Source organism: Meleagris gallopavo, chromosome 5, assembly GCF_905368555.1.
Source record: "Meleagris gallopavo chromosome 5, MGAL_WU_HG_1.1, whole genome shotgun sequence".
Lineage (NCBI taxonomy): Eukaryota > Metazoa > Chordata > Aves > Galliformes > Phasianidae > Meleagris > Meleagris gallopavo.
Genome location: NC_139408.1, coordinates 38844124 through 38861547, shown reverse-complemented (window position 1 = coordinate 38861547; position 17424 = coordinate 38844124). Strand labels below are relative to the sequence as shown.

The window sequence follows — 17424 nt, the reverse complement described above, 5'->3', positions numbered from 1 at the left end:
CCGCTCGAGTGCTGTCACTGGTGTCAGTGTTGCTTGCAGGGACGGCGGGGTCGCCTCGGACGCTCCCTCTGCGCCCGGGCCACGCGATCCTCTCGGCTCCTCGCAGCGCGGAGGTGGTTGGGGGCGGTTGATGCCCGGCGGCCGCCCACAGCTGCGCCGCCCTCCGGCACCTCACTAGTGGCCAGCCACGGCAGCTTTTTTTTCTCTCTCTCCAGCCATGCTGCCCGCCTGCCGCGGCCCCGCTGCCCGGGGTGAGCTGGGAGCGGACTGTGCCGCCTGGGACAACGACCTCGCCTTCTACGTGCTATGGATGCTGCGGGAGCCGCCGCGGCGGCTGAGCAGGTGCGGCCCGGCCCGGGCAGAGAAAGGGCGGCGGCGCCGGGCCGGCCGGACGTGGTGCGGCCTTAGGCGTGTGGCAGCTCTCCCTTCTGAGGACAACAGCGCTTTCCTTCATCACATCCCCGTGCGAAACGCTCTTGAGCAAAACAAGCCCTCTCTTTCTATGCTTCCTTGGTATATTTTTGAGCATTCCTGGTACTTCTCTGATCGTATGTTTTCTTGTTTGCTCTCCCTCCTAGCCAGTCCAGCAAGATGGGCTACCAGGCCTGGCTGCCCCTGCCGCTGCCCAGGCAGCTGGTGGTGTTCAGCCTGGGGGACTGGAGCTGCTACTCCCCAGACACCAGCATCACAGTGGACGTGTTGGTGGCACCGGGCGTCGGGGTGCAGCGGCTCGGCACGCTGGGGCCTGCCTGCAGGTAGCGGTGTGACAGGGCGCTGCTGGGTGTTGCTGGGCTGCCCTGTGCTTGGCCCTCCTTTTTTCCTCCTTTCTCTTTTAGTATGGAGTAGACCAGAGCCTCCTGGGATGGCTCTGGGAAGGGTGAATATAACAAGGGCATAACCAAAAACCTCAGGCTCGTTGTTTACACTAAAACCATCATAGATACTGTGGAAGAATCTGTTTAGAATAGGAAGTCTTAACTGTCTAGTATGATGGTTATTTGGATAAGAATACCCCTTTACCTCTTAGAGATTGTGTTAGTTCTCCAGAGCTGTCTCTTGTGTCGTTGGCCATAGTGTGAAAGAGAATCAGAGATAGCCCCTGTCCTGCTGTTTCATGAGGTTACATTTGTACACCCAAACAAAAGCTACTTCCTAGAGCTTCCTGTGATGTTTCCAAATTTCAGCTGCTTTCAGAGTTCTTATTTTTTGGCTTTGAGGTGCTACCAGCAAGTTTAGGAGCAAGAATTCCTCAAAGGTTGGTGCTAACTGCAGGCTGAAAACCCACGATGCTCTGTGCAGGTCTCTGGTGTGGGAAGGTGACTGGAGGACAGATGTTTTCATGGCCTCGTTGAAAGAAACGCATGAAGGCAACCCTGTGAAGCTTGTCCTGACTGTCCATGGACAGGTGAAAGAAGCAATAATCCCTCTTCCTATCCTGGATTCCAAACCACTTAATCTCTGCCAGCTCTGAACTTTAAACTTCCTTTCTCATTCTGTTGTGTTTCTTCTCTTTGCTACTTCAAGGCAGGGCCACATTGCATAGATCTGTTAACACGTCTGATCTGAACCTCAGCCTTCCTCAGTAATCCAGTCCTACTCACTAAACACAACTTTGCTAAAACATCTCACGTATTGCAGCAGATATGCAGCAGCAAATGGCTCACTTATAATTCTACTCTCCTGGGTTTGTGGTAGACGAATGATTGCTTTACAGTGTGCTAATGTAATACTTGGATTTAGTATTTTTCACTGTCTGGCTCTGTTTTCCTTTTTTTAATTTTTTTATTTTTATTTTTTTATTTTTATTTTTTATTTTTTTTTATTTTGTTAGATTACCCCAGAAAGATTTGGGCTATTTCCTTGCAGGGAACCTGTCCCTTGTAATACATATTTATGCTCATCTTCAGTGGCTGACAGCTTGCATGGACTTTTGTTCTAACACCACACATTGTTGCTCCTGTCCCAGCTGCTCCACGGAGTCTCCAGCAGCACGCCTGCCCACTCATTTCTGGTCCCAGAGACCACCCAGTCCCCAGTGCTTCCTGCTGACAATGGGCCCCTTGATCGGGACCTGGAGGATCCTTCTGCTGTAAGTGTGCACTGGGTCCTTCCTCTCATCAGTTCACTTCTCCTTGGCATGTGCTCTGTCACCTGAAACTGCTCAGCTTGTATGTAGCAGCAGCACATGCTGCCTTTCTCACAGAAAGTACGTGACTAAGCAGGTTTTGGAGTCAAAGGTTCATTTATGCTACAGAAGTTTGATAATATCTTTAAAGGGGTTGAATTTAACAGCCCTGATGGGATCACTAGTCCACTTGGTTACTGGCACTGATGCCCCTCTGCCTCTCTGGTAGCCTCTGTATGAGCTTGCCTGTGGCAGCCAGTAGCTGAAAGCAGGCCGCTGGCTGGGCACATGGCTGTGGATGTCTGCATGGCTTGGTATGTGTTTGGCAGCTGATGTTGTTGGCATGCTGACCCTGAAGACTAAATAGGAAAGCCTGAAAACAGCCACTGCATCAAACTTGTTTCTGTACCTGTTATAGATAAATCTGCAGTAGCCTCAAGTCTTTCTCTTCATAACTGCTTTGACTAGAGCTCTTGTCACAGGTTAAGGGTCAAAGCTCCGAGGTGACTGCAAGAGCTTCCTGGCCTGCTGGGAAAGACTATCACACATCACTAAGGAGCCTAGTGGTACCCTGTGCCCTGAAGCGACCACCTCATGGGATAGAACCCGGTGACGCTTGGAGGGAGAGTCCTGTCTGCCCCAAGAAGCCCAGGAAAATTTTATTTGAACCCAGAGCATCTGAGAGAGAGCTCGATGTAGAAGGTAACTCTGCCAGCTTCTGGGTATTTATGGGTCTTATCTGCACTGTATCTCTCTGCTGATGGCCGCAGATTCCAGTTCATTTTTTGGTATGCCTCCAAGATAGGGTTGGGCTTGTCTGTGCCTGGCAAAGTACTGAGAACTGCTCCTTAGATAAACTGCCTCAGCAGTTTTTGTCCATTGAGAAAAGGATCTAGAACATGATGTATTCTTTAGTGCCAATACTTTGTACTGTAACATTATATGCTTTATCGCTTCATATGAATAAAAGTGTTGTAAACAGGGGCAAGTACCATTAGCCTTGTCTTACAAAAGAGTAAATAGAGGCAGAAAAAAGTAACCTACCACTATGTTCTGTAATCTCTCCATTAAACTGTCTGTTCCCCTACCATCAGCATACCACTTGGTCCATAGAAAGACATTGTTTATTATTAAAGTATGGAGGATAAAAGAAGAAATGTATATAAATATAAGTAGTATAATCGTACTGAATTTTCAGTAGTGAGGAGGTAGCTGCCAAGGGTTTTAGGAATTAAACCTTTAGCTTCTGGAGTGTGAATTTCAACTCAGCTCCAAGGTGTGACCAAATGCATGTGTAAATATTTGACAATAGCTCAGTGGTCACCATGTGAAATCATTTACTGGGACTTGCTTCTCACAGAGACAAATGTAGTGGGGGAGAATGAGGTTTTCATCAGCAGTGTAAAATGCAACAGCATGATAGCCGTCAGAGTAGGTGTGCCTTGCTCTTAATCTGTCTTCTGCATTGCTTCTGATGAGATTTTCTTCATGATTCTTGGTCTTGCAACTGATTGGTTGCTATCAGGTAGCTCTGAGCTGGGGGACTGAGGAAAGAAGGCCAGGGGGTTCTTATACCACAGAGCTGAGCATTTCCCAGGGTATGTCTGCTGGCTGCTTCCTTTATGGAGCTATCTCTGTGTTTCTTCTGCAGATCTGGCAGTGGAGGAGTTGCAAGGTGAAGATCTGGCTTCTAGACCCTGGTTTGTCTTTTCACCCAGCCGGTGATGCCATTCCCTTTGACATCACAGGCTGCTCGTGTTTGATCCTTTATCTCCCCAGCAGTCAGGAATAGCAAGCAAGTATAGCAAGTTGTCTGTATATATATTGTGTGCAATTGTGTAGGTGCTTTAGAACTGTCAGGCTCTCTAATGTGCTTCTGTAACCCCTTTGAACCTCGGGGACACTTCTGGGTATGTAGCCATTTGAGACAAAGAATAAGATGTGGAATAAGCTTTGATAAAAAGGATTTTTTAGCTTGCTTAGCCAAATGCAAGGGTTAGGATGGGAAAGGAGGAGAAACAGAGCAGTAGGAGGAATATCTTTGGAAGCAGCTCCAGGTTTTGGGTTGGTATGTCTTAGGTATAGACAAGCTCTTATTGGTAGCCCTCCCCCATGTAAGTAATGCAAGCAGAGAACACAAGTGGAATTTCTTTCTGGGAATAGGTGCTCAGTGGGATCCAAGCTTGCCTCTGCCTGCCTGTGTGCAGCTGTATGTGTCCTACATCCAGCCAGAGCCTTCTCTGCTGACTCCTTCTCATGATGACATTTCTAGTACAGTACTTTTTCCCCGAAGCCAACAGAAAATCATGCACAGGGAGTTGTGTTCTTTGCCACTCCAATGATAAGGAGACTTGCAGTCTTTGCTTTCCCATTTCCCTCCTTCTGAGCCCTCAGCTGACTTATTCTCTCCAGTTAAGGGAACTGAGGAGTGTCTTCTGACTGCTCCCAGCACTGTGCTCTCTCCTCCCCAGGCAGCCCCAGCCCGCGGTGGTGCCATGCCATGTGCCTCAGTGATCTGAGAACGGCTGTTCTGGTTGGTGGAGAAGGGGCTGATCAGCAGGCCTGCAAGGATGCTCTTTGGAAATTGGAAATTGGTAAGGAGTTTAAGACTGTCAAAGGCAATGGGGTGAGTGGGAAAAAAATAAAGGATGAATTGGGTGGGAGAGTGTCCTTTGTCCAGCTGTGCTTGGGGAGGGAACAGCAGAGGGGTCAAAACTCCTAACACAGTCACTGTCAGTTCTAGGTAGTGGCTGGTGGTGATGCCACTCCAGGCAATTTCCCAGTGTGCTGGGAAGGTAACTGCAGGATGCACAGCAGAATTTTCATGCTGCCTGCTGCTGTGCTGTGCCTGTCAGGAAGCTTGCACTTTGGTAAAGAGATTATGTTGCTCTGGAAAAGCAGAGCAACAGCTCTCAGCAGGAGAAAGGGAACAAAGAACCTGTAATTAAGATCTGTGCTTATGGTGTAATGATGTCCCCATTTTAAACTCACTTACCTACCATCTGCTGTTGCTCCTACAGACAGTGATTTTTGGTTTCCAGTGAGTCTCCAGCAACAAAATGCTATGCCATCATGCTTACGTGGTCACACAGCTACCTATGACCCAGACACCAAGCGTATCTACATTTTTGGGGGCACTAGGGAGGACAAAGACTACAGTGGCATCTACATTCTGGACACAGTCACCTGGAAATGGCTTCTTGTGGCTGTAAGTACTGCAGATCTTCTAAAATTAAAGCACATAAAGTGTGGCAGGTCCTGCCTGAATGTAGCAATTGATGTACTGATGTCTGTACTCCAGAAGTCTTGGTCTGTTGTTGCTGCAGGTTGCCTGAGCTGCTTAACTTTCTTGTATCTGTCAAACCCAACTATGCTGAAGGGCCATAAGCTTGGCAGAAAACAGAGGGCATGCCTAAAGTGAATGAAACAATGTGGAAAAAACGGCTGCTGCAAGAGTGCTGTGTCTGATCAGGGTGGTGGTGGGTAGGAGGTACTGCACAAGTAGCAAAGGGAAATGGCATCTCATTCTGCATGGTGCTGTTGAGAGCTACACTGGATGCTGAGGAACTGGTCTTTTGAAGTCAGAGGGCTGCTCTGAGCATGGCAGGTCTCTAAGCTCTTTGGATTGTCTGTCCTGTTTCTTGAAGCAGGCCCTGTCAGCTAAGGACTGTTTCTTTCCTGGCTAAAGCAGAAGACTGCTGTTATAGAATAATACTGGGATTAGATCTTTTGGTTCGCTGTCTTGTTTTGAGACAGCTGGAGTGGGAGGTTAACTTCCTACTCTCATCAGAGCATTCTGGTGGTGCACAGTATGGAAAGGATTTACTGTCTGCCTGCATGGCAAAGATCTGATGAGGGAGCCAATAAAATGATAATTGAGACTTGATGAACTCATGGCATGATGTGGAACCCTTTCTTATGGGTCATGCAGCAAATAACAAACTTCTTATAACAGATATTGTGTTCCTAGGCTAAAGGAAGAATGCCATCGCTGACCTACCACAGTGCAACTATCTACCGCAAGGAGCTCTTTGTTTTTGGAGGGGCTTTCCCTAAAACAGCATCGCTGGCAGTTGGACCCTGCAGCAACATGCTCTATATCTTCAATCCAGAACATGAAATTTGGTACCAGCCCATCTCAGAAGGGGAAAAGCCTCTGCCTAGGCTTGGGTGAGAGTGCTCTTGCTCTGGAGCTCCAAAATAGAGCAGGAAACCTCACCTTCCCTCCCACCTCAGTGAGATTCCTAAATATTAGGTGACTTTCTCCACAGTTTCCTCCATTAAGATAAGGCTATGTTTTGAGTAATATTCTGTCAGGGCTCTGTCCTTGGGCTGCAATGGCTGAGGATAGAGAGGGGTGCAGACAGAAGCTATTGCAACCCATTAACAGAAGCCAAGGCAGGCTGAACAAAGGCTAACACACTGGGGAGAGTGCTGAAGATCCTTTGCTCATTTGCTGCTTCTCTTCTTAGGCATTCAGCTACTCTACTGAAGAACAAGCTGCTGATCTTTGGGGGTCAGAGGTCTTGTCTCTACCTCAGTGACATGCACATCTTGGATCTGGGTGAGAAAGTCTGTGCCATCTTTGGAGATCTGTTTTAAGGCAAGGACTGTGAAATAAGGCCTGCAGAATGGAAAGGCAGAATTAACACTAAAAATCCTGACTAGGCAATGGAAATGGAAAACTCTGGGTTAGTGGGGGTGTAAGGGGGCGGGTAATTTGGAAAAACAAGACATTCGTTTTCTGGAAGAAGCTGGGCAACAGAAAGTACAGGTAGCTGATGTGACAGTGTTTCGAAGTTTTTGTCTGATTATGAAGTTGAGAAATATTGCTAGCAGTGCTTTTTGGACATTTAATCAACCTTTCTCCTGGCTGTCAGGTTTCATGGAATATACACCAGTCACACTCTGTGCAGGACAGCCTTCTGCACGTTGGTAAGATCTTGTTGCAGATCTAGAAGCATTTTCTTCCTCTATTATTCTCTGTGAAGCCCGGTTTAAAAGGTGCTTGTGATCAGACCCAGCTGCATACCTTTGTCTCACTAGCCAAAACACAGTGGGTGGCCCCTCTGCTGTGGAACCAGAAATTCCCATGCCCAGGTCCTCATAAGTTGTGGGGAGTACAGATCACTTAGGTACCTAAGTGGAAATCTGAAAAGGATGCTATCTCCCATTAGACCAGTAACTTAAGTCCCTGCTATCTTATTCCATATAGCAAAACACAGAAGTTCTGCTAGCTCCTGAGGTAATGAGGTGCTTTTCAGGCCTGATTTATGTCATGACCTGCAGAGAGAAACTAACAGTTCTTCCAGAGTCATTCAGCAAGTCAGGGCAGAAGAGAAGTTAACTTCTATTCTCCAGCTTAAGCCCCCAGTCTGCTCCTGAAAATCTGCTCGCCTCTGCCCATTGTTGGCTGACACAACCCCACCTTTGCTCTGGTCCCAGTTTTCATGCAGCTCTGGCTGTGTCGGACTGGAAAGTTCTGATCAGTGGAGGCTGCAATGCCAAGGGAGCCCTGCAGGATGCCTTTGTTTTTCACCTAGGTGAGTGAATCTCCCTCCCTATTTCCATAGCTTTTGGTGACAGTGAACTGCAGTGGTGTTTCTGAATGTGTAGTCTGGTGTGTTTGTTTCATTCCTTGCATTAGGAATGCAGGTGGGTTTGTTTGTTTGTTTGTTTTTCCCTCCATTATTTATAACCCATTTCTACTTCAGATACTCTTTCATGGAGCACAGTGATCCACCATGACCTCTGCTCTGTGCCACGAGCTGGCCACACGTTGCTTGATCTGACTCCCATGATGGATGTGGAGAAGGAGAACAAGAATAAGCATAACCTGCACACAGTGCTGGTCTTTGGAGGCTCCAACTGTGCAGGGGCCTTTTACAGCAGCACAAAGAAGATCCAGCTGGACCTAGGATAATGCAGGATAACCAGAATGAATCTGTCCCCTCTTTGCCAGCATAAAGAGGGGTAATAATGAGTCCCAATAATAAAAGAGTCCCAGCAATGCGGGAAGTGAATGCTACCTTAGCACAAGACATCACTGACTTGCAATGTCTTTCTATATGCTGTGGGTATTGCCCTTTTAGGGCAGTTGATACACAGCATCAGATTGGTAGAAATCCCCTATCGTATCCCTGGCTTGGGTGCCAGAACTTTCAGTGGGATCTGAGATAAACCTGCACAGGAACACAGTTACAGGCTTCTTGTTTCCTTTCTTGACCTACAGATTTCCCTTTTTGACCTACAGGGCTGGAATTTCTGGGGTGCTTTGAACATGACTCAGGCGTTTGGTTTCTTTTCAGATGAGCAGAATGGGATTTGCTGCTGCAGCTTGAAAGTTCCTCAAAGTCAAAGAACCAACATGATTCAAACATAGAAGGAGGGCACGTAATGTGAGATTTATTCCTTTAGCAATTAGTTTGCAGCTGAGAACTAGGAAAATGCACAGAGCATTGTCTGTGAAAGGGAGAATGAAGAGAATGCCATAATTTTCAGCATATGGGAGTGAGCTGGTTATGAATTTCTGATTATAGCTTTGCTCTGAACAGATTTTTATTAATTCTGCAAGATTGCTGCTGGACATAGGGAAGAAATCAAATCAGCTGTCCCACATAGTGAGATGTTAGTACAGGGCTCCGTGCTGGCACTCAAGTCCTTGCCACTCCAGCAACTTGATTTAATGGGTAGAAGGACCTCAAGATCTCAGCTCTGCAGGAGTGTCTGGCTGCCGGGATGGGTGGCTTACTTTGAATGCCTCTAACTCCAGGAGAGCTTTGTTTATTCTAGTTATTGTAGGATATGGACCCAGGTTCACACCGTATCTGCAAAAAGAAAAGGGTTTGTGAGGTACAGTCAGACAGCCAGTGAGCAGAAAGACAGAGCAGTGTTCTGTGCCTGCCACGTGTCAGCACATCTCACATCTGTATTAAGAGAAGTTCATTCCTGCAGGTTTAAAAATAAACGCTAATGGAAAAGCTAGCTAGTTTTCTTCCATTTTCACTAGGTGTTTACGTAGTGTTTAGCTTATGGTAAGAAGGCAGTACAGGTTTCTTGGGAATCTTGCAGTCACTACTTGTGCAGGTTTAGGACTTTCAACAAATACAGTCAGATTACTCTTTTCTCTGCCTTGTGCAAAGTAGATATGGGGCAAAGAAGAAGAGAGGTTGTAGAGTGCAGGCAATCTTAGCTTTTCTATAAGGATACAGATCAAGCTTTCTCTGGGGCCTCTGGGAAGAAAGACTAGCTCCTCATTTCCAAAAGCCTCCAAGAGACAAAGAACTTATGACAAACTCATGCAGAGAAGCATGTATAATTGGATAGGGCAAGATATGGATCTTTCCTAACACAAGGAGAAACAGAAGTTAAGTTCTGCCAGTCTGGCATAAGGAGTAGATGCTCTTGAAGAACACCTCAAGCTTAGCCTTAATTACCTTTCAGCATTGCCAACTTGAGGCACCAAGCACAGATCAGCCATGGATACCTACAAATGGAGCACAGAAAAGAGACCAGAGTATTACTTTTTCAGCTGGTGGTATCTGATATCATTTCATAGATAGGTTTAGGATGAACAAAGGAGTTGTCACAACAATCCCATTATTTAAGTGAGCACTAATAATGCCACAACAGTGATAGGAAAGGATCCTTACAGAAGTCAATAGCACAAAAGTGATCAGCCCTGAGGGAGCTTTGTAATTATCATGGTGACCTCAAACACACAGTGCTTCTAAAGCAACTGCCAGTAAGTAAACAAGTGCTGGCAAGTTGCAGAGGGAGAAGTTGGGGGGATGGGTATAGGTGTTGCATGGCTGGGAAAGGATGTATAAATTTTGCTTGTTTGCATTGCTGAAGCATCAGAGCTCCACCAAGATCAGGAACTGCTGAATGATAGGACCTTTGTATGCAGGCTCAGGGACTTACAATCTGAAAAGAACACTCCTTATATATAATACAGTTAGCTGCTTAACTGCACAAAAGGCAACTGTTTCCACCCTATTACCCAGGTCACGAAACTGTAGGCACCTTTCAGGGCACACATTACTTTCCAGCGTGAGACCTCATTACTAATATTTTCCCACCTTTTATAGGAAGGATCTCATTGTTTGCCAAACAGGACTACTAAATGGAAGAGGGCTGAGTTGCCTCTAGCTTGGAAAGGGTCAGAACAACCTGAATGCAATCTCTTTGTGCAGTCCGCCCATATTAAAATTGGAGAAACAGAGCAGCAAAATGATACAACTTGGTTAAAGTTTACACAAGACAGAGCTAAGAACAGAACTTGCATTTCTTGAGCCATGCTTTGCCCCTCAGATGGGATACTCTAAATCTACTAAGAGTGAAAAGAATCATCATAGAATGGCCTGGATTGAGAAAGGACCTCAAAGATCATCTACTTTCACCCATCCCCACAGTGGGCAGGGTCACCAACCACTAGGCCAGGCTTTCTCTGAGTGAAAAACTTCCTCCTAATACCTAGTCTAAATCTCCCCTGTCTCAGTTTAAGACTGTTCCCCCTTGTCCTATCACTATCCACCCTCGTAAACAGCCGTTCCCCCTCCTGTTTATACGCTCCATTGAAGTACTGGAAGGCCCTAATATCCCCAGTGTTCCAGGAGAGCGGCTCAGCAACCACATCAGCCATCTCAGCACCCTGGGATGCATATCATCTGGCCCCATGGACTTATATACATTCAATTTCATGAGGAAGTCTCAGACTTGTTCCACTGTTACAGTGGGATGGAATCCACCCCCCTCACCCACACCTAGAGATTCAGGGTCCTAGCAAACGTGGGGAGCCTGACAACCAGTGAAGACTGAGGCAAAGCACTTATTGAGTACCTCAGCTTTTTCCACGTCTCAGGAAGCCAGTTCTCTGCTCTCATTTATTAGAGGGGGAACACTTTCCTTGGTCTGTCTCCTCCTGCCTATAGAACCCATTCTTGTTATTTTTCACATCCCTCGCCAAGTTCAGCTCCATCTATGCCTTGACTTTCCTCATCCTATCTCTACATGTGTGGACAACAAAAGTACTTAGCCTGTTCCCACATTGTTTAGTGGCAGCCAGTTCACAGACTTTAGACAGAAGTGCAGGATCTGGCTATCAGCAGTTCATAAGCAGGGACAAATAAACATCTGAATAGCTATTTGTAAGTCAGTAATGGCTTAAGTAGGGTTCATACAGCTATTTTTCTTATAGTATAGACACTGCACGTAGTACAAGGCACAGGATATGGTTGTGCTGTGTCTCTACAACTAATTCCCTTTCCCAGTTAATGGAACGTGCTGGGACACATTACACAACACATAACTCTCTAGTACTTACCTCATCTCCCACACAGTAGCGTCCAGCAGTGTGCTGCAGAATCTGTTCTAGTGCTGCCAAGAGAGGTGGTATACTGGAGTAAGGCATTGGAAACTCATTTGAAAGGAACCTCAGAGACCTTTTTAACTGCGAATTATGAACAAGCACATTTTAACTCTGAGAAGAGGATGAAAAAGGTGCAGTACAGGACAGAATCTAGAAAGAACAGAAATCCTACAATAACATAGTTACACGAGTCTTTAGTTTTCCCTCAGCCTTCTAGGATCCAGCTGTTTCAGGCAATGCAGATAAGGTCCTAGGAGCACAATGTGGAGATATGTGAGAGTAGGAAGAGAAAAAGTAAAAAAGTTCACTATTCAGAAGTGAAGATGCACCAGCCATTCTAGCATATGGAGGAAAGTTTGGAGGAAACAAAAAGTAAAGAAATACTCTGCTACATGCCAAATTCTGTGGGAGTTTGCCAGAGATTTCTTTGGACAAAAGAATACTAAAATAGGTTGATAGAATTTAAAAGCAAAAGGCTCTACTTTAGGAGCAGCTGAGTGGAAAGCAGAAGTGGTGTCAGCCCTCATACTTCAGGGTGAATCAACTGTGGCAGCATAGAGGATGGCCCTGGGATTTTCCTCTTCCATGCACAGCAGTGGAAGTATACTGTGGACAGCATTTTTCTTCCAACACCTTAGAGAGCTAGTAGTACTGGACAAGGGACTCTGAGCAAGAAGACCACTGTGTCTCCCAGCCTGGTTGAGGAGAAAGTAGAGCTCCAGTGGTGCAGCATGCTGCCTCACAGTTTTGAAGGGTAGTGAAAGTGCTGAGCATTTTGGATGCAGGATATACCTTGGAATCCAGATGTGATGCACTGCTGAGCCCATTCCATTTTTTTCTCCCCAATTTTGTTCAGGATGCTCAAATTCTGTGAAGGCAAGCAATCTCCAGATTAAAAGGACAGCTGTTGGCTGGACCGTGCCTAGTGAGGGCAGATTAAGAAGTGCCAAGCTTGAGTATCCTGCCTGAACTTGGCCTGCTGAGTCAGCCCTGACCTCCCTCTTGCTGAACCATGTGCTCTGCTTTCTCCTAGACCTGTTCTTCTGTAACAGAGGCTGCCAGGGTATTCTTCTGTCCAAGTTCTTGGCCTCACTCCCTCTTCCTGAAACATTGTATACTCTGCTCTGAAACCATATGGGTTCAGTTGTTTCTGGAAAGAACCATGGGGTGCTACGGGATTTTCTTTGTATGAAATTCTCTTGCCATTGGCAACAGATCAAGCAGAGGCTAAGCATAGATTTCATCTGCTAACAGAGTCTTAAAATCTGCCACTCTATTGGCCAACAACAGCATAAAGAGACTGAGCTTTAAAAAGTTACAAACTCCTGGAAATCCATCCTGTTTTTCTCATTTAGATGGATATGACCAGGCAATACCTGGAGCGGCTGAATGCCAGAAGCAATGTGATCCGAGATCATTCTGACTTGGGCTCTTTTCTTTGGATCTTGGGGCAAGAGTCTGGGGTTAGGACAAGTGTCTTCTAGGTACTGAATTATAGCCAGCTGTAATGAACAAAGAGATAAGGGAAGGTTATTGGAGAGAGGGGGAAAAGTAGAAAAGTATGCATCCAGAACACTTAGGAAAGGGAAATTTCAAGTTGGTCCAACAAAATACAATAGTTTTCAAATAGAATTTGTTCCTAGTCCGAGGAACAGCATATCCCCTTAGATACTTGGTTAAGACTTTCTGATTTAGACCTGCTGTAGTTTGAGACAAACTGGCACAGCACTCTAAGCCAGACTACTGACTGCTCAGTAAAAGGTGGAATTTTGAACCAAAGCTGAGTTGACAGGAGTTTCCCTATAGGGGTTACATGCTATTTTTTCTCCCCTCAAGTGGGATTCTTTATCACAAATGTTATTTGTTCTGTAATACACAGATGAGAGGTCTGAGGGAACACAAAGGGAAAGCTTCTCCCCTGCCTTCTGGTCAGCAGCTTGATTCAGTGTTTAGCAGGTATGTGGCTGTTAACTCACCGACTGAGTAATGGTGATACCATCAATTTTCAAGGCTGGGACTTGCTGCATTGGATTCACTGCCTTGAATTCAGCAGAAAACTGTGGAAATGAACCCAAGATTATTGCAACCAGTACTTTTTCTTGTTTTCTTCCTCAGGCTCCCACAGGGCTTTTTTTTTTTTTTTTTTTTAAACCTGGCTTTTCCCTCTGCCTCAGTGCTAACATTTGCAGTAAGTTGTGCTGTACTATTAGCCTACTACAGCAAGTTCCTGCTGAGGCTCGGAGATTACTTCACCCAAGGTGAGATTGCCTTACCTCTTTATAATCCATCAATGCCAAGCCCAGGATGGGTGGCAGTACAGCAGTATCTCTATCACCTTTCTAATTGGAGATCTCTTCTGGCAACACAGCCTTTGGCAGGCCATTTGAAGCCTTTTGCTATATCATTTGGCATCTTTTGGATGGCCCTCTCTGTTCTGCTCTCCCTTCCTGATGCTAGATATGTTTGGTTATATCCTGCTAAGCAGGAGCAAAAGATCTTCAGACTTATGAAATTCAATCACAGATCTTTGAGGCAGAGGTGAAAATCTTTAGTCTCCTGCAATCATCTCCTTTTACTCTGCATCCCAGGGAATACTGACTGAAAGCAACTACTACAGAGAAGCTGTGAGTAATTTAGTAACTTTCCTTAGTGCTCATCCCAATTCCCCTGGTGATCCCCAAGTTCAGTACCCTCGAAGGGACCAATGGTAGCTGTATCCTTACCTGCTGCCCCCCATCCTTCACAAGGTTCACTGGTACCTGGTCATAGGCAATCCCTTTAAGAGCCAGTGCTAGGGAGAAGAGAGTACACAGCTTCAGACAGGCACACTGAGACCAGTTTCATTGGTAGTGGTCTCATGGAAATGTTACTATCTCCATTTGGGGAGGAAAAAAAAAAAAAAGGTTTTAAAACTAAAAAAGACCCTATACTTCAAGAAAGGCAGCCTGAGTCCAGTGAGAAGACAGCACTCTATGAAGGACCAAGTGTAAATGAAAGACCTAAGAGCAGTCTTGGCAAAACACTGTATTATTCAAAACAAGCTTTGCTGCTCTTTGGAGCACAGCACTTGCTGACAGAGGCTTAGGTAGGGCAGGTGATCCTGCGCTCACCTTCCAAACTGTGTTCAAGACTGTCTCAGTTTAAGTAGGGCCCATTCCCAGCCCCGTTTGGCTCTTAGGGCGATTTGATCCATATTGGTATAAAAAAAGAGTCTAGCGTCCCTTGAAATATTATGGAACAAACAGTCATTTGCATTATGATAGCTTTACAAAAGCAGTTTCCTGTAACAAACTGCATACACAAATCTGCAAAAAATACTAAGAGAACAGAAAACTCTTCCAAAGCCTGTTGAGCAAGATTTGTCAACAGTTGAGCAATGAGCTGCTGCTTCTGCCCTCCAGTATGGAAAACTGGGGAGAAGCTTACACCAGCGATGTGCACCTTCCTGCTTGAATGTTGGATGATTATAGAAGATACCCTCAGATTCCCTGCTAACTGAGAAGATCTCCTGCCTGCTCCTCTCTCATCCTGCTGCTCCAGGTAGCCTGTGGTGTTCCCTCCCACTCCAGAGCAGGGTGAAGTAAACGCTGTGTCACTGTCCCAGGTTCATGTTTGCTGATCTCTATTCAGTGACTAATCTTGTCAGTGAAAGGCTGGGGATACCATAGCAACACCAAGACCATAAAATTAGTTCTTACCGATTCTCACTCTCCATGAACAGGAGCTTCGGAAATAGCTGTAAAGTATTGGCTGAGAAGAGAAAGACAGATGAAGTGGTTATGTGGCAGGAATACCAGAGTATTTTAAAGGAGGGCAGTGCATGATCAGAAGGCATTTCAGGAGGCATAAGATACGGCAGAGCAAAGTTTGCCAGGGGAGACAGCTTCTCTCTGGAAGTGTCTGTTCCTGTTCTGGCTGTGCAAGTAGTGCTCCTCTTTTTCATTCTGATCCTTTGAATGTTCAGTTGCATTTCTTTTCAGCAACGTACAAGCGATCTTAAAATTGTCCCCTACAAGGTTTCCCTCTTTGTCTCTATCAGACGCTGCTAACTTCTCTCCTGTCATATATTTTTGAAGCTAATTCCTCCGTGATTTTCCAAGCCGAGGAAGGCACAACCAGCATCTTTCCAACTGAAATGAGCTACTGCTGTTCAAGACGAACACCAAGAGAGCAGACACCTCATCTTCATCTCGTGTCCAGCACCAATGCAATTTTCCTGCATGCTTTCACCCCAAGCAAGCTCTCACCTTTTCTGAAGCCATGGTCAGTGTGTGCGGTTCAGCCCGGGAAAAAAAAGAACTGCGCTTCTCTTTCCCCTTTAACTCAGCTGGGACGGGACAAGGATTTAGGAGCCAATGAGTAAAGCACCACGCCCCCAAAGTCTATGTTCAGGACACAGGTAACCAGCCAGTTGGATTCAGTCCTGGGAACTGCAGCCAGCTGCACATGCATCCCCACGTGCTGTGCTGCAGCCCCAGCCTTGCTATCAGAACATATTAATCAGCTTTGAGCTTGGAGTTCACTTATCTTTAAGGTCCCTTCCAACCTAAGTCATTCTGTGTAAAACTTTAGGAGCCGTACTGCGTTCTCTAGCTTTTTGTCCTGGATAAATAAGACAGCTGGAGAGACTGTCAGGCGCTCTGCAGTTGCCAGTGCAGAAACACAGCTCAGGGACACAAATCGATGGGACTGAAGCTGTGCGCAGTACTTCTGTTTCACCGGGCAGCGGCTGCCAGCTCCTGGAGGAGGGTCCCCGGGGCTCCTGCTGCCCTCTTCCCATCAGTACCAGCCCAATCTCAGACTGGGCTGCAGGGAAAGAAACAGGAACTATGACTTCTAAATCTATCTATCTATCTATCTATCTAAATATATATAAAATATATACATACAATATATATATGTAAATATATATATATATATATTTAAGGAAGCATACGGTGTCTGTGAGATGCTATTTGACTCGTTCTTCCTGGGGACCTGGATGATAACGTTTTGGCTTGCAATCTCATTTCTTTCACCACAACTGTTGCAGATTCTGGTCCCTCAGCTGGCAGAGACGTTTCTCTTGACCTTCTCTACAGCTCCTTGTCCCTTTGCAGCCTGCACTTATTTGTAACTAAATCGCGTTAAGCAAATTGCTTCCCTCTATAATTTCAAGAGCTCTGCCACCGCAGAGCCGTAGATCTGCCTTTATTAACCACCGTTTCCGCCCTTCTGCAATCCTGCGGGCTCCAGAAGGCAACGAGACGGATAGAAAGGCAACAACCAGCCGGTGGCGGCCGGGGCGCGGCCCAGGCCATCTGAACAGAGGGACGGGGAAATCGCGGGCTTCTAGCGGCTCTGCCCGCCGGCTCTGCCCGCCGCCGCCGCCCGCCCCCCTCCCGAAGCCGCCGGTACCTTGGCCACGGCGGAGCTCATTCCGGCAGCAGATCCGGCGCTCCGGCAGGACTACGGCTCCCGGCGTGCCCCGCGCTCGCCTCCCGGCTCGCCCCGCACCCGGCCTGCTGCCGCGCGGCGGAGTCCCGTCCATGCCGGCGGCGGGGGGCGGCAGGGCCGGGTCGGGCCCGCTCCGGCAGCGGGGAACCCGCCGGCCGCAGGGAGCACCGCCCGTCTCCGCGCTCGCTCCTCGTCCTCGGGCGGGCTGGCGGGCCGGGCTGGGCTTCGTCACCCTCCTCAGCTTCGTCTCCCGCTTCTACCGCCTACCCGAGCCGCCGCACGTCTGGTACGGGCCGGGGATCAGAATTTTAGCAAAGACACTGCCTGATAAGGCTAAAGTACGCGCCGCGCTGTCGTCCCAGTGAATGTAATGCGTTGTCCTTTATAGAATGTGTGGCAGTAACCCTTTAGATGATGAAAAATGGAAGGAAAAAACAGTCCTGGATTTTTTTACAGTTGTTGACATTGCAGTAGGTTGTTCTGTGTTTATTTT

General features: G+C 46.8%; 3 protein-coding genes across 15 annotated transcripts in view; 2 read left to right on the top strand and 1 right to left on the bottom strand.

The window, feature by feature from the left end:
* Positions 1 to 91: 91 nt before the first annotated feature.
* Positions 92 to 8322, top strand: LOC104911205 (uncharacterized). Of its 4 annotated transcripts, none has more exons than XM_085225394.1 (13): positions 92 to 342; positions 579 to 755; positions 1300 to 1405; positions 1967 to 2089; positions 2608 to 2827; positions 3777 to 3800; positions 4597 to 4719; positions 5146 to 5333; positions 6096 to 6295; positions 6598 to 6689; positions 7006 to 7060; positions 7487 to 7668; positions 7840 to 8322. In XM_085225394.1, the coding sequence occupies exons 1-13, from the start codon at positions 218 to 220 to the stop codon at positions 8046 to 8048; spliced, it is 1824 nt and encodes a 607-aa protein (XP_085081520.1). In that variant the 5' UTR covers positions 92 to 217; the 3' UTR covers positions 8049 to 8322. The 4 variants fall into 4 exon arrangements, 3 of the variants coding, with proteins under 3 accessions (XP_085081520.1, XP_085081522.1, XP_085081521.1); XM_085225395.1 differs by having other exon boundaries at positions 94 to 342; positions 7571 to 7668; XM_085225396.1 differs by lacking the exon at positions 1967 to 2089.
* Positions 8323 to 8504: 182 nt separating this feature from the next.
* Positions 8505 to 17034, bottom strand: GSTZ1 (glutathione S-transferase zeta 1). 3 transcript variants are annotated; one of them, XM_085225402.1, is made up of 10 exons: positions 16893 to 17034; positions 15194 to 15245; positions 14219 to 14286; positions 13472 to 13552; positions 12872 to 12997; positions 12461 to 12619; positions 12288 to 12363; positions 11451 to 11503; positions 9562 to 9611; positions 8505 to 8952 (listed from the first exon to the last, which is right to left on the bottom strand). In XM_085225402.1, the coding sequence occupies exons 1-10, from the start codon at positions 16911 to 16913 to the stop codon at positions 8826 to 8828; spliced, it is 813 nt and encodes a 270-aa protein (XP_085081528.1). In that variant the 5' UTR covers positions 16914 to 17034; the 3' UTR covers positions 8505 to 8825. The 3 variants fall into 3 exon arrangements, with proteins under 3 accessions (XP_085081528.1, XP_085081527.1, XP_003206691.1); XM_085225401.1 differs by lacking the exon at positions 12461 to 12619; XM_003206643.5 differs by lacking the exons at positions 12461 to 12619; positions 16893 to 17034 and adding an exon at positions 15743 to 15847.
* POMT2 (protein O-mannosyltransferase 2) overlaps positions 17024 to 17424 on the top strand; it is a 29500-nt gene continuing 29099 nt past the window's right edge. For 7 of the 8 annotated variants that reach the window (XR_014883675.1, XR_014883674.1, XR_014883673.1 and 4 more), the window contains exon 1: positions 17024 to 17217. Coding sequence is in view for 4 of the 8 variants with exons in the window: in XM_031553777.2 (XP_031409637.2) it covers positions 17024 to 17217 (194 nt within the window). In the remaining 4 variants the exon portion in view is untranslated. Of the gene's footprint in view, positions 17270 to 17424 lie in introns of all 8 variants that reach the window. The other variant, XM_085225391.1, reaches the window with a different exon arrangement.

What these genes read in the sequence shown, in the direction of transcription:
- LOC104911205 (XM_085225394.1), top strand. Translation starts at nt 218, where the DNA reads ATGCTGCCCGCCTGCCGCGGCCCCGCTGCCCGGGGTGAGCTGGGAGCG. An exon ending in TCCTGACTGTCCATGGACAG is followed by an intron (nt 1,406 to 1,966) that starts GTGAAAGAAGCA and finishes CTCCTGTCCCAG; the next exon opens with CTGCTCCACGGAGTCTCCAG. An exon ending in TCTTTGGAAATTGGAAATTG is followed by an intron (nt 4,720 to 5,145) that starts GTAAGGAGTTTA and finishes TTGCTCCTACAG; the next exon opens with ACAGTGATTTTTGGTTTCCA.
- GSTZ1 (XM_085225402.1), bottom strand. Translation starts at nt 16,913, where the DNA reads ATGAGCTCCGCCGTGGCCAAG. An exon ending in TTCATGGAGAGTGAGAATCG is followed by an intron (nt 14,287 to 15,193) that starts GTAAGAACTAAT and finishes TCTTCTCCCTAG; the next exon opens with CACTGGCTCTTAAAGGGATT. An exon ending in ACTCAGCAGGCCAAGTTCAG is followed by an intron (nt 12,364 to 12,460) that starts GCAGGATACTCA and finishes TTGCCTTCACAG; the next exon opens with AATTTGAGCATCCTGAACAA.